This window comes from Garra rufa, chromosome 3 (assembly GCF_049309525.1).
Source record: "Garra rufa chromosome 3, GarRuf1.0, whole genome shotgun sequence".
In the NCBI taxonomy this organism is placed as follows: domain Eukaryota; kingdom Metazoa; phylum Chordata; class Actinopteri; order Cypriniformes; family Cyprinidae; genus Garra; species Garra rufa.
The window spans coordinates 43,149,139-43,165,300 of NC_133363.1; the positions used below are offsets into that span (position 1 = coordinate 43,149,139).

At 36.0% G+C, this 16,162-nt stretch overlaps 2 protein-coding genes across 3 annotated transcripts in view; one reads left to right on the forward strand and one right to left on the reverse strand.

Annotated features, from left to right (window-relative positions):
• The window catches only part of mindy2 (MINDY lysine 48 deubiquitinase 2), a 34,402-nt gene extending 23,283 nt beyond the window's left edge, over nucleotides 1–11,119 (reverse strand). The window contains exons 1-2 of the mRNA XM_073836205.1: nucleotides 9,687–11,119; nucleotides 6,165–6,222 (exon numbers count right to left, since the gene is read on the reverse strand). Of these exons, the coding sequence (XP_073692306.1) occupies nucleotides 6,165–6,222; nucleotides 9,687–10,508 (880 nt within the window). The 5' untranslated portion in view covers nucleotides 10,509–11,119. The remainder of the gene's footprint in view (nucleotides 1–6,164; nucleotides 6,223–9,686) is intronic.
• A 1,972-nt stretch (nucleotides 11,120–13,091) lies between these two features.
• adam10a (ADAM metallopeptidase domain 10a) overlaps nucleotides 13,092–16,162 on the forward strand; it is a 71,683-nt gene continuing 68,612 nt past the window's right edge. For both annotated transcript variants that reach the window (XM_073836206.1, XM_073836207.1), the window contains exon 1: nucleotides 13,092–13,261. In XM_073836206.1, the coding sequence (XP_073692307.1) occupies nucleotides 13,195–13,261 (67 nt within the window). In that variant the 5' untranslated portion in view covers nucleotides 13,092–13,194. The remainder of the gene's footprint in view (nucleotides 13,262–16,162) is intronic.

Sequence of the window (16,162 nt, forward strand, 5' to 3'; positions counted from 1 at the left end):
TTCTGTCTTTTTTCTGACTTTTTTTTTTATCAGAAATGTGAGATAAACAAGATATTCTGACTTCTAATTTTTTTCTCAGAATTGAATGATATAAACTCACAACTACGAGATAAAAACTATTTTGTTCTCGCAAATGCGAGATCGTATCTCTCAACTTTAACTTTTTTTCTTACAATTTGGACTTTTTTTGCTTGTTATAAAGTCCAATTCTGGAGGGGGGGGGGGGGGGGCTGATATGTTTAGAATTGCGACTTCATATTTCAGAATTCTGACTTAACTCGCAATTGCTAAGAAAAAAAGTCACAGTTGTGAAATATAAACTTGAAATTCTAAGACAAAAGTCAGAACCTTTGAGGTCATATCTTACAATTCTGAGAAAATAAGTCAGAATTGCGAGATGTAAACTCGCAATTGCAAGAAAAAAAGTCAGAATTGTGAGTTACAAAGTTGCAATTACCCATTATTCAGTGACTGAAATGAGCTTCCATAGATTGGCCTGACTTTAGATTTTTGAAATTATGTACATAAGACAAACTAAGCAGACGGACTGAATGAAAATACAAATTCACTCTTTGACAGCAGGTGGTGCTTATGGAACAGCAGCAATATAGAGTTTCCTTGGTAAATGCTGTAAACAAGGCAGCACTGCACTTATAAACACTACTTAAATATGCATTATATGGAGGTAAGAGGAAAGGAAAATGCCATTGTAACATTTCTAAAGATGGGCAGTTCCTCTCAGAGACACATTCATATAAAGCCCCACATATTTGTCTTTCTATATTTAGAGTTTAACGAACAGTGAGCTTGATCTGCCTGGTAAAGTATTTGCTTTACAGAATTCATAAAAATTACAAACAAATTACATTTTGGGAAATGATTGCAATCTAGTTTCTATGCAATTCTGGAAAAGAGATCAGCTAATATAAAACTAAAAAAAAAAAAACTGTTTTGATTTATAGCCGGTCAACCGGAGCATCTGCTGATTTAAAACCATGATGATTCAGGATGAATACATGTACCGTTACACTCCTACAGTCAATTACTTTAATTCTCCCATTCTAATCAGAACCCATTGAAAAGATTATGCAGTTGCTGCCATACTGTTTTAAAACTTCTTTATTATGTATTCACTTTATTACATCAAAATGTAGAAATGAATAGTTCAAACAAAAATTAAGATTCTGTCATTGTTAACTCAAACCAATATGACTTTATTCCTTCTGTAGAACAATATATATATATATATATATATATATATATAAAATCAGAAAAAGTGATCCATAAGAATAAATGTTATATTCCAAATGTTCTGAAGGCATGATTGTAACAGATGGAAATTTAAGTTTTTATTTGCTAATAATAATCAAACTCAGACAAAAGAAAAATCTCATGAATGTGTTACAGCAGACTTTTAATGAATGATGACTTGATTTGGGTCTGCTTGTCTCACGAAGTTAACACCAGAAGACTTGGAATACAACACACAAGTAATATGCCAAATTTTATGACACTTTTATGGTGACTGTCCATACTTTTTGAATCTGGAAAGTCTCAGTCTTAGTTCACAGTAATTGCATGGAAAAGAGCAACCAGTGCAATTCTTTAAAGGTGCCATAGAATACTGAATTTACCTTTGCATAGTTAAATAATAACAGTTCTGTACATGGACATGACATACTGTGAGTCTCAAACACCATCGTTTCCTCCTTCTTATATAAATCTAGTATTTGCAAAAGACCACCGAAAAATAGGTCAATTCCAACATAACATAACTGTTACGAAACAGTCGGTGTTACAGCCGAGATCATTAATAGTTACGCCTCCAACATTTGCATTGCCCAATCATCGTAACGTCAGCCCATCGTTTAAACAAGGCAAGCCACAGAAGGGACACTGTTAGCTTAATGCTAGCGCTAGCCTGTTACATTGCAATACATAGGATTTCACTTACCACATAAACAGAGAGATGCCTGCGCTGATGATGGTGAATGATGTAGAAATAACTGCCTGATGATGGCGAATGATTTACAGATCCCGAGTATCACTGACGAGCAGCTCAACTTGTGTGGTAAGTACTTGTGTCTCTGCATTGTAACTTTACACAGAGCACATGCGATCACAGTAATCAGACTAAAATGTCGGCGATTCAAAACGGCAGATTCAACAAACCGCATATTAAAAGCGGCTAGAGCTCCTAATTAAATATATATTTTTATCCATGTGTGAGCTATTGAGCTCTGTGAAACAGCCAGTCAGAGCAGAGCTCATTAATATTCATGAAGCTTCCAAATAAGGCAAAAACAGCCTTTTATTCTAGGGGCAAATCCTAGGGTTGTAAATGGACCTCTAAAACCATTTCTGGAGATTTTTTGCCCTTTCCTATGCCATATACCTTCTATGTAGATATCAGAGAACAATTTAAAATATTCTCTCAATGCATTCTATGGCACCTTTAATAATACTTATATGCTCTTATAGATTTGGAACAATAAAGATGTATTTTTTTGTTTGAATGATTTATTCAGACAACCAAAAACATTTAATGACACAAATCAGTCATTAGGCTCTGGCCAAATAGTTTTGATGCTAATAAAATATTTTACACTTCTCTATGAATTTCTTTCATCAGGCCTTTTAAAAGAACTGCTTGAGTAACTTGGATACATACTATGCGTTCTACAGTAAATGAACAGTAACTGAAATGCTTGTCTTGATCAAATCAGAAAAGACTGCGCAGTTGTCAGCGTTTGTTCATGGGCCACTGACTTTGCCTAGAAATGAAACACTAACAGTGCTGTAAAGTACAGCAGAGAGATAGATGCTGCCTAATGGTGTTAAACAGCTTACTGCACCTAGGGAAGAGAAAAGCAATTTACAGATGCCTGTGTAGCTAACCATGGATGTCTCATAGAGCATAAGCGAGCAGAGATGACTATAGCCTGCTGAATAAATGCAGCTCAAAGCTATGATGGAAGCACCTCAAAAAGAAACATTCAGTAGGTCAAACGAGCAACAGTAAATGTACAAAATGCCCAGCTGGCACACTCTTCATCTGACATGGTTTGTATCTAGGGGATTTCTGTGTCCTATATGTCAGGCATGCTTTAGATCACATGGATGGACGTCCTTACAAACAGCTCAGCAATAAGAGGAAAACTTCAGAGTGGTCTCTAGGCAGACAGCTGGGAGCGGGGTGTGTTGAATGGCCTCAAGCATGTCCAGCGTAGTCAAGTTATCCAAGCCAAACTGACCTCACAGTTACTGCAAGCTACAGGAGGTAGTGTTTCCCACCTGAAGCTGCCGTACTCTTGTCACTTGTATCGTATTACACATTACGCTTTATGTTACGCTTATGTTCAGTCAGGAATGGGGCTGAAATTTAATCATTTTATATTCAGTAAATATAATTATTATATATTATACATATTTAAAATGATTCTATTTTAGCCCCATTCCTGACAGAACATGCAATAAAATGGGAGCGCAATGGGACTTATTATTATATGCATTATATAAATAAATAAATAACATTAGGCTTTCCAAAGTTCAACAGAAGTTATATAATATAACCAGGGGTGCACAAAAGTGGTCCGCAGGTCTGCATGCACGACCAAAATAAGAAAATGCATTGTGTAAATAATGCCACGTTCCAGGCAACCTGTTACTCATGTTTTTCTAAACTTCTACCCATGAAAGTCCACTGGAACGTCAGTCAAACCTGTGACTTCCAACCCATGAACTCGTACTAGATCAATGTACTCCTAGTTCCATGCTCTGACGTCACATAGCCTGTAAAACAACAATGGCAGCCCCTACGGATGCGGTGTTTATGCAAGTGGTACACAGTGAAAAAATAGACTTTAGGACAATATAACGTTGCAATCAAATGAATAATAATAATATAATAATATTAAATGTGCTCACGCAGTCTGGCGTGACTTGCCTGGAGCGTTACAAAGTCATGAGTCGTGGTTTGAAGTCATGATGTACGGGCTCAAAAACCTGCCTGGAACGCAGCATAAGTTCAGAGCGCGCATTTGCGTACCGACATGGTTGACAGCTGATAATACACAAATACCATTTTAGATCGACAAACTGTAATAGTATATAGGATTTATTTAACTGAAAGCATAATTCTAGGCTATTCGCTGCCATTTTCAAAGTACAATGCAAGTACAAGTACAATTCCATTAACCGATGTTATGCGACTGAAACGTAATTTTTTCCTCTCTCGATAAGTCATGGCAACAGATTTTTGTGGGATTTTGGCTATATTTAATTGAATGTCACCTGTAAATGCGAGAAAAAAAAAAAGTTTCCATTGCTGCTTTGCAAAATATTCCTTTATCAAATTGCCTGAAAAACCACCTCATGCGACCTTGACGCATTTCCATTAGGCATATTTTCAATTTTCAATTTTAATTTGCACAATTTAATGGAAACTCAGCTACTTGCCTACTTGCCAGCAACCCGCCAAAATAAAAGCTTTCTAATTCAGGTTTAAAAATGTAAAGTAAATATTATAATTGTATTAATTAAGTTTACTATAAGATAATTGTATTTTTATTTAATACACCCTTTTTATTTTAAAACATAATAGAATTACCACACTTTATTATTTTGTTTATTATTTTATTTAAAAAGAAATAAATAAATAAAGTCCAATGATATTATCATCACTATTATTAATAAAAAAAATTTAGAGTTATATTTATTGGGTCACACTATGTGCAGCACAAGCCGGACCGAACCAATTTTCCAGGTATTCTTATGAGAACCAGGCTAAAAACTTAGCTGTTTTGCACCCCTGAATATAACCATCTGCCATACAAACACACATGCTTGATAAATACTCATTCTGAGTGGAAAAAAGAAATGTCTTACTTTGCAAAAGTTTGTCAAGTTTTAAAACTGAAAATACACACCAGTGACCACACCCATGTGAGGAATGACATTTGGAGACCACATCCTCTGTGGTCACAACCACCTCACTTCATGAGTTCGAACAACGTACAAGCTTGCAGAGTTCATAACGTCTGCATTTTCCATGAAGATTCCAAATAAAACACAATCTGAATCCAGTAAAGATTCTGCATTTTATAAATCTCTTGTGGTGTTCCACTTTGGATAAAACCATCTGCTAAATGACTAAATGTGTTTGTAAAGGTCTTCAAGGAGTGTTAGGAGAAACCACTGCACATATATCAACCTTTGAATAACACATCCAGAGCTGATATCTATATACATCTCACACTTGGCATTTCTGCAGTGTGTGAGGCAAAATAAAACTGCTTACATTAAAACACTCATCGTAGGATGTCACAACATTCAAATCCAATCATACGCTCTCAGGTTGTGACTAACTTTTTTGTATAGCTTTCAACAGCTGTTGTGCTTTCTTGTGATTCATTTCCTTTAACAAGCTGCTTTTACATTCCAATGGTATTTAGGATTAGTAGATGCTTTTACATTATTAAAAACATTCTAAACTAGTTAAAAAAGTTAATGCAATGTAAGAAACTGAGGACCAGGCAACTGTCAAACTGGAGTAATGCAACACTTCAGTGTTCCAGGTCAACATGCCACAGTGGAAATAGGGATCTGGATTCTGTGACGTTGCATGAGGACAAGCCCCTGGGTATTTCCCTGATCTGGTGCTGTCCATCAGCATCCTGAAGACATATCACATTTTCACATTCTCCGATGTTTATCAGGCTGTTTATCGAACTCACAAGAGTCTAACTTGATTTACAGACTGACTTCTTCTCAAACACTTTCTGAAGCTCAGCTTTCAATGCCTAACCAAAGAGCGTATGTTGAAATTACACTACGCAATCCTATAATTAGGATGACATGCTTTTGCATGGTTCTTACTGTAATTTCATGCCCTATGGTGGATAAATTTAAATTTTCTTTTTGGGAACGAACTAGCAATTAGTGACATGAAGCTGCGGGCAGAAGTAGCCAGAAACACTCAAGCGTAGTTTTTCCATTATGGGGCTGTCAGTGAGCCCACTATACTTTGCATCTTTATGCCTTTCTTTATTAGCTCTTCAAATTACATAAAACCTAAAACATATAACCTGCATTGGATAGATACTGTGTCAAATCAGCAAAACCTTGTAAAGAGCCTACATTTATAATGCAAATAAAACGCTCACCTAAATATTCCATCAGCTGCTCTGCTGTTATTATCTCCATCATGGGTGGCAGCTTGACCTGTGCCAGAACAGAGAAAAAATCATTTTAAAACCAGTTTAAATGACAAATTGCTCGAGACCTCTTTTCCTTTGACAGTGATGTTACAGTTAAGGTCAAAAGTTTACATACACCATGCAGAATCTGTAAAATGTTGAGTATTTTACCAAAATAAGAGGGATCATACAAAATGGATGTTTTTTTTTAGTATACATTTTATTAAGTACTAATCTGATTAAGATATTTCACATAAAGGATGTTTAGATATAGTCCACAAGAGAAAATAATAGTTGAAATAAATATCCTCGTTCAAAAGTTTACATACACTTGATCCTTAATACTGTGTTGTTACCTGAACGAGCCACAGCTGTGTTTTTGTTTTTAGTTTTTTTGTTTAGTGATAATTGTTCATGAGTCCTTTGTTTGTCCTGAACAGTTAAACTGCCTGCTGCTCTTGAGAAAAATCCTTCAGGTCCCAGAAATTCTTTGGTTTTTCAGCATTTTTGTGTATTTGAACCCTTTCCGACAATGACTGTATGATTTTGATCTGTCTTTTCATACTGAGGACAACTGAGGGACTATTACAGAAGGTTTAAATGCTTCCAAAGGAAACAAGATGCATTAAAAAGCTGGGGTGTAAAAACTTTTTGAGTTTGTCTTATTTTGTCTTCTGGGAAACATCTAAGTATCTTCTGTAGCTTCTGAGGGACAGTACTAAATGGAAAAAAAGATATTTAGGCAAAATAAGAAAAATGTACATAGCTTTATTCTGTTCAAAAGTTTACACCCCTGGCTCTTAATGCATCGTGTTTCCTTCTGAAGCATCAGTAAGTGTTTGAACCTTTTGTAATAGTTGCATATCCAGCTCGAGTCCCTCAGTGTGAAAAGATGGATCTCAAAATCATACAGTCATTGTTGAAAAGGTTTCAAACAGGGGACCTGAAGGATTTGTCTAAATAACAGCGGGCAGTTTACCTGTTCAGGACAAACAAGGGACTCATGAACAACTTACTAAACAAAAAAAAAAAACAGCTGTGGATCATTCAGGTAACAACACAGTATTAAGAATCAAGCGTATGTAAACTTGAACAGGGTTATTCAGGTCAGTACTAAATAAAAAATAACATGCATTTTGTAGGATCCCTGTTATTTTGGTAAAATATTTAACATTTTGCAGATTCTGCAAGGTGTATGTAAACTTTTGACCTTAACTGTATAAGACCTCTTTTTCTTTAACAATGATGTTATGTAATACACACATGCATAAGGTTTATGGTGTTTAAATAGACTGCTGTATCAGCATAAATACACTCTGAGGAGATTTTTATCCTCCCCGAAAAAGTCATCTTTAAAAACAGCCTGAACGTGGCTATCATCTTCAGAAGATGCCAGTGGCTTTTAAAGCAGTCACAGCTGAAAAACATAGTGCCTCTTTTTTCTAGATGAAAGACTGAGCACTGAAATAGCGCCTCATGTGCCTGCCAACTCACTGTCAAAGCCAATAATTAAATGTCATCTTTATAATGCAAATGAGTCCAGGGCTGAAAGCCAGAAGTTATTGGTGTGTCTGTAAAATGACTTCGAATCGAACCGAACCAAAATACTGGTATGGCTCTACAAATACATGTCAAAGGGGATGTTTTTTTTTTTAATCTGGAGAAAGAGAAACAAATCTGAAGGTTAAGACCAAAGATATATATACGTAGATGCATCATTAGCGACTGTTTCTATGGGCCTTTATACGTAAGCCGTCCGCCATTTTGCTGCGGTCCACTTGACGTCATTCACCCATAGATCTATTTAAATCACCATAGTAATCACTGAATATTCGAAATGCCACAGTCCTGCACAGCCGTTGGTCTGCGAACCTACAGTATGGCGAATGACGTAAAGTGGACCGTTCCAAAATGGCGGATGCATCTACGTGCTTGGAGCGGTCCAATGGGGTATCTACGTATATATATCTATGGTTAAGACAGCATTTCGAGTCAATCCTAATTAACTCACTAGCGTTCACTGCCCAAATACTATTACAAAACACTGTCAAATGTGACCCTGGACCCCATATTTGCAGCAATAGCCAAAAATACATTGTATGGGTCAAAATGATCATTTTTTCTTTTATGCCAAAATTATGCCAATCATTAGGATATCAAGTAAAGATCTTGTTCCATCAAAATATGTTTTAAATTTCCTACCATAAATGTATCAAAACTTAATTTCTGATTAGAAATATGTATTGCTAAGAACTTCATTTGGACAATTTAAAGGCGATTTACTCAATATTTTGATTTTTTTGCACACTCAAATACTTGTATCTCGGCCAAATATTGTCATATCCTAACAAATCCATTCATCAATAGAAAGCTTACCTATTCAGCTATATGGAGATGATTAAAAAAAACTGACCCTTATGACTGGTTTTGAGGTCCAGGGTCACAAATAAGAGGAAAAAGATGCATTTCAGTTCTCCACATTTTTTTTTTGCCAATTATGGTCCTTAGTTGTACATTAATTAAATAAGTCACATTCACAGAAACAACTTGTGTGAAACAACTTTTGAAAAATTATTTTAAAAATGCATGACTTTTTTTTTTTTTACTAAACATTGCATTTTGTTTCATCACTCATGCTGCTTGTTTACGGAAGTGCGCTTTTTTTTCACCCGGGGGGATAATGACACGTGTACCGTCTCATTCCATCACTACATAAAGTAAAGATATTATTATAATTTCTATTATTAGTAACTTTATTAACTGCATGACATAAAGTCATAATGGCAGCACTCATGGGGGGCGACCCGCATCATGTAGAATAAAACACCTCCTGTGAGTGTACATCATTTTAATCAAATATCTCAAAAGTGCTGTTAGTGTCTTTGTGTAAAACTTTTTAATAAACAACCAATGTCTTAATGTGCCTGTATTAGGAGTGACAGCTGATGACTAGTGCACCTACTAAGTATACAAACACAACACAGTATAATGTGACCCTGGAACACAAAACCAGTCTTCAGTAGCACAGGTATATTTGTAGCAATAGCCAAAAATACATTGTATGGTTCAAAATGATAAATTTTTCTTTTATGCCAAAAATCATTAGGATATTAACTAAAGATCATGTTCCATGAAGATACTTTGTAAATTTCCTACTGTAAATATATCAAAACTTTACTTTTGATTAGGAATATGCATTGCTAAGAACTTCATTTGGACAAATTTAAAGGCAATTTTCTCAATATTCAGATATTTAAGATTTTCAAATAGTTGTATCTCGGACAAATATTGTCCTATTCTAACAAACCATACATCAATGGAAAGACAATTTAGGCAGCTTTGTATGAATTGAAAATGACTGGTTTTGTAGTCCAGGGTCACAAATGTTTCAAAGGACAATTAGAGCACTGGGCAAAACACAGCAATTGCACAACTAAAACTTGGCAGGTATTGTGACCTTTCAAACGAGCAGACTCTCATCTTATTTACCTTCCATGACAATAGCAGGACATTCATAATAGCCAGCAGCGGACACGGCCCGTTCTCATTCTGTGTGATTATAGGTGTGTTCTCCTCCTTCCACTTTATCCACTTGATGTGGTACAACGACTGACCGGTCACCCTGTCTTTGGGACAGGGGATTTTCGTTCCCTCAGCCCCGTATTCACCTTGAATAGCCAAACCTAGTCCCTTGTCCTCCAGTCCTTCGCTGTTGAGGTCTGAACTCGGGCAGGAGTTGAGATTGGAGAAGGACTCTAGTGAATCAAAGCTGCGGGACTCTCCTGCGATGCTGGGCTCACTCCCACTCGGAGGACCCTCGGAAACGGTGTGATCGTTGGAATTCGAGCTGGCAGATTTTGCTTTGTCCAAACACACATAAGCAGACTTGACCGGTTTCGTCGCTTCTTGCGTCGCTCCATCCAAACCGTCCGCTTGCACATTATTGATGTCGGGTTGCTCTCCCGTGAGGTTGTTTACTAACTTTGAGGTGCCACCCTCCTTATTCCCAGCAGCGGTCATCGACGGTTCGTATCCCATCCCGTTGCTCAGCTGATCCGCTGCATCGGGCGACAGTGTCTCTGGTAAATCGCTCGATTGTCCGCTCTTACTTACTGTCTCAGCAGCATCTGATGTCTGTGTGCAGGGTGTAGCATTAGCACCGCTAGCACTTGCACAAGTACTCAAAGTCTCTCTCTTCTCGCAGACATCTTTCATTCCGCCGACTGTTTTGATATCCGCGGGCTCTGCGGGGATAGTGGTGCACAGGACACTTCCTCCTGCGTCTCGGTGAGGGTTTGCATTCTTCTCCATTTCGCTGAACGCATCGACGACAACCTTTAACTAGATGGCAAGCTCCAGTCTCAGCTCCGACGACGCCATGACATCTCCACCTCTGACGTCACCCCTCATAGACACTTATTTACCGAGTCCGACTATACCAGGAGACAACCGCTGACTGTATGTGTCATTTTACTAGCAACTTAAAGGGATAGTTCACCCAAACATAAGAATTATGTCATCGTTTACTCGCCGGGTTTTTTTTTTGTTCCAAACCTGCATGACTTTTCCTTACGTTAAGCACGAAAGGAGATGCCAGGCAGACCGTTAGACTGTCTGATGAAAAGAAAGTGAATGGAGAATGAGCCTGGCATTCTGCCTAACATCTTTTTTTGAAGTGCACCTAAGAAAGAAAGTCAGTTAGGTTTGGAACAACATGGGGGTGAGAAATAATGACATAATAGGAAATCATTGTAAGCGATCTATCATCATACGATTTCTGGAAGCCACACAAGCATTTACCCAAATATTATACAAATACAAATACAAATACAAATATTATATTGGTTATAAGTTAGTGTACGTATTTTTGTATTACTGCAAAATCTAATGTTTTACAATTAAAAAAATGTTTTATGTGTCTTCTTTTGAGCCCAAATGTTTTGTTTAAAGCTTTATAAGGATAGTCTATACTTTGCTTATGTTAGCCCATTTTTTTATTTTATTTTTTATTATTATTTTGTTTATGTTGTTATTATCATTGTTGTTTTGTTCGTATCCATCATTTTGCATATTCTATATAACTTAAATAAAATAATAATTTGTAGATTTTGTTCCTTCATGAAAGTTTGGATCCACGTGATGGATTAATGTAATATTTCGTGGATTTATTTCTCCTCACTACATATATCGTGATCTCGTGTGTAAAATTATGTTTTTTAAACACGCAGTATATTCCACAGCAGAACCATCTAGTAATGTTTCTATTCACCACACGATGGCAACATTGACTTTGCTATTGTTCATCATTCTTTGTCCCCTATATCATTGGTTCTCAATCCTTGTCCTGGGGGACCCCTGCTCTGCACATTTTGCATGTCTCCCTTATTTAACAAACCTAATTGAAATCATCAGCTCATTAGTTCAGTTTATGTATCTCTCCTAATGAGCTGATGATCTCAACAGGTGTGTTAAATAAGGGAGACATGCTAAATGTGCAGAGCAGGGGTCCCCCAGGACCAGGATTGAGAACCACTGCCCTATATAACGTGAACGTATTTGCACAGTCTTAGCTGTGTAAATTTGTCTTCAAAAGTTAGTTAAATTGGACAAAACCTCAATTTAGGCAATCTCGTTTACAAAAGTGTTGTGTATATGATGTATTCTTATTCTAAAAGTGCAAAAAAGTTAGGGTTAAGGATTAGGTCAGTCTATTTATAATTAACTATATGTGACCCTGAACAAAAAAAAAAACAGTCATAAGGGTAAATTTTTTAAAATTGAGATTTATACATCATCTAAAAGCTGAATAAATAAGCTTTTCATTCATGTATGGTTTGTTACCATACATGATACAACTATTTCAATATCTAGAATGTAAGAGTGCAAAAAAATCAAAATATTTAGATAATCACCTTTCAAGTTGTCCAAATGAAGTTCTTAGCAATGCATATTACTAATCAAAAATTAAGTTTTGATATATTTATGGTAAGAAATTTACAAAATATCTTCATGGAACATGATCTTTGCTTAATATCCTAATTATTTTTGGCATAAAAGAAAAATGTATCATTTTGACCCATACAATGTATTTTTGGCTATTGCTACAATATACCTGTGCTACTTATGACGTCTTTTGTGGTCCAGGGTCACAAATATACAAACAATTTGTATATGGAATGTCTGCATTTAGATAGTCGTTGGGTCTTTCATTCAGCTGTGGATGAGTAAAATACAGATCGCAATTTCTTTGGTTTTCAGATTCAGTGTAAAGCAAGAAAAAATGTTTTTCATTTTCATTTTTCATACTTTTATTTATCAAGGGTGCTTTAAAAATGGTCAAAAATTATGATAAAGACATTTATAATGTTAGAACATATTTCTATTTCAGATAAATGCTGTTATTCTGAACTATCTATATATCAAAAAAACATGAAAAAAATACTCCGGCTAAATGTTACTTGAGCAGCAAATCAGAATATTAGAAATATTTCTGAAGTATTATGTGACTGGAGTAATGATGCTTACAATTTAGCTTTGAAATCGCAGGAATAAATTACATTTTAAATATATCCCAATAGAAAACAGTTATTTTAAATAGTTCAAATATTTTAGAATTTTACTGTTTTTGCTCTACTTTGGATCAAATAAATGCAGGTTTGATGAGCAGAAGAGACTTACAAGTGGAAGTGTATATTTTTAAAAAGCTGTATTATTGTCCTCCAATTTAACATACTCCATTAATTCTCAATACAATAGAGATTCACTAGATATCCTGTGCTTTTCAGTATTGTGGTTGTGATAGTGAGTGGGCGTGGCCTTCCGCTCTGCCTGCGCCTGACGTCAGGCCGTTAGAGACAAGCGCGGAGCCGAGGCCGCACAGCAGCAGCCGTCACACATACACATCTACACACATACACGAACACTCACCGAGGGCGACTGCGCCTTTAAGACCCGCAAAACTAACAGCTAAACCAGCCTCGGTGTCAATGTGCGAGCGATGAATTTACTCGATATGGTTTTGTTCAAACTCTTGATGCTGTTATACTGCTTAAGCGACACCAAAGGTAAGTGGGTTTTGCTTTAGTTCTGGAAAAAGTGACGGTTAATCGGATTGTGCTTTAGCTGAAGTGAGCTAGTATGGGAGGGGTGAACATAGAGAGACTAAGCGTGAGTGCGGAAGTGAAACTAAACACTAAAAATACACAACTTTTACAGTTAAACACGTGGAATTCGAGCTTAATTCACATAACAGTACTTATAATAGACATATTGGTGAGGAGTTTTCATAATGACTTTGAGTGGGATATTTCAGAAGAATCACAATAAATGTCCGAGCTAGCTGTCAAAGACAGCCCGGCTAGCTAACTTAACGAGTGGAGTAATCAGGAGTGAAGACTTATAATAAATTAATTCAAATTCTACATTTGTTATTTGTTATTTCAGGAGTGCGTTGACGAGCGCGCAGTGTTTGTGAGAGTTGGCGAAATGAAAGACTCCACACACCTTTCCTGTTATTTCCACACGAGAGACGAGAGTGTTGTTGCTAGTCTAGTTCACTTGTGTTTTACTTTGTACAAAGTAACAGAGGGTGTACATTTTTTAAATAACATTTCCTAAACAAAATTTATCAAAGTAACGATAAATAAAACGTTCTAGAATGTATTAAGCTCACGGTTATTGTTTGGGTCAGGCTTAGTCTGTTGTTACTATAATTAACATTGTTTACTAACAATAGAAGTCTGTTATAAATCTCCCTTTAGCTAGCTGGATAAGTATGGCTGTGTGTGGTCAGAAACAGAGCTGCTGCAGACACTTCAAGAAATTAATTTCACTATTGATTGTTGTTCACTTCTATAAGGTGAAGTTCAGATTTCTTCTAAAACTGCTTTCCTTCCTTATTGTCAGACAGGAAGTGATGACATTAGAGTAGTGTCTTCCTTTTTTTCCCTCATATTTGAAATGTCTGCTATTTCTTCACAGCCAAGATTTCTTGGATTGCTGAAGATAGCTAATTATGAAGATGTGTACTTAATCAAGACATTTAATTTAATCTGTTTATATGCATTAGTATTTTCATACTCACTAAAGTCCATTGGGCAATTACCTAATTTATCAGGATAAAAGCTTTCTTGACAGTTCAGCATTGTTAGTGGCCTGTTTTGGATCTGCCGAGTTTGTTGCTATGGGATTTTATGTTTTCCAGAGTATTTGGTGTTCATCTATTTCTTGTTGCCCTGGGCTAAAGACATACACCGTCTGCCACCATTTTTCCCCCTTGTTGTCACTAGATCTCAATGGTGTCTCATATTCTCAATGTTTGAGATTTGCATTTTTTAGTTTTTTATTTTTTGTGCGTCTCCCATTAAATATTTATTTATTTATTTGTTTGTTTGTTCATACATAGAGAAGAAAGGATAGTTTTTTTCCCAATTAGCCGTTTTAAGATGGGTTTACTAGGGATGTTTATAGTGATATTAAAAAAAAAGACAAATGAAAAAATTTATAATTTTGTACATTTTAAAGTTAAATTATTCTATCTAATGCACTTTGAGAGTTCAAAATTAAGAGCTCCAACCCATGTTCTTAACTAAGAAAACTTAAGTCAGAAAAAAGTCAGTGAATTGACTTGTACCTGAACTTTAAACAGAACTCAACCCTCTTTTTATTTGTGATGTGATATACTGTCTCTGTCTAAATTACATTCACACTGGTGTTTTAGTAATCCAAACAAGTATATACAAGAATATAACAATAATTTAAACAACATACATTATAAAACAGTTGCACTGCAAAATAAATACACTACAGTAGGAAATTTACAACGCTTCTTTCCTAATTTCTGCACTTTAAAGAGATATTTTGAATTTGGACTGCAGTAACGTTACCCATTTTAAACTGCTAGCTGTCAGCAATTCATACTGCACCTTTAAGCTTTTATTTTGACGGAAACAGCAATAGAGCTTTTATTTTAAAGGGAAACACCAGCTCCAGTGAAAACAGGCTTACAAAAATGGGTCTCACTACAAATATAGTGAATCTAGTAAAATGCTGTAATCTGCCGCAAAATAACATTTCCAAACAGTCGTTCTGATGCTCTCTCTGAAACTCCGAAAACAGATGTGACGAAGTGATTAAGCCGAATTGCGCATTCGGTTTTAGTTCGTTTGACTGAAGCATAAGGCCTAAAACACAACTTAAATACATTTTATCTTAGAATAAGAAGTTTAAATATTAAAAAAAAACTACACGTTTTGCCCAGAAGACCTATCGTTTCATATAGTCATGTGACCATGATAATATCGAGACAGTTTTGCTATCACGATATCACGATATTAATAATATTGTTGTTACATCCCTACTTGTAGTTTAGTTTTTTTTGGTCCAATGTGAAAAAGTAAATTATATATTTAGTCCTGGTTTGCTTAGCATTCACACTGTCATTTTTAACACTGAACCTTAAAATACAAAAGGCATTAAGGACACAGTCACTACCTGATTGGATGCCTTATATGTTGTATACTTTGTATGTGTACATATGGTGGTATGACAGTTTTACAAGCTAATGGCAGTCCACACTAACAGAGCAATTGCACCATTTTAACTGAATCAAACCTGCAAATGTGAACACGCCCTTGGATGAATCATAAACTAGTTTAATTAATTTTCTCAATATGCAGGCCACATTACTGCTTTTTCATGTTTAGTATCCATTTTCAGGTGCCTCTTTGTTGCTCTTGTTTGCAGCTGTGAAAACAATTGTACATAAAGAGCTTTGCTGACATCCCTTTTGGCTCGAATATCAGCTCAGACATGTTGTTGTGTCCCTGCAACATCAACATCAGTGAGCTGTTTTTTCATCAGTCTTTTGAGTTTTCTTTCACAGAGTGGGTAAAGGCAGAAGGTAACAAATATGGTTGGTTTTTATGCATAGCATCGACTGTCCTGAGATTAATGGTGTCTGTGTG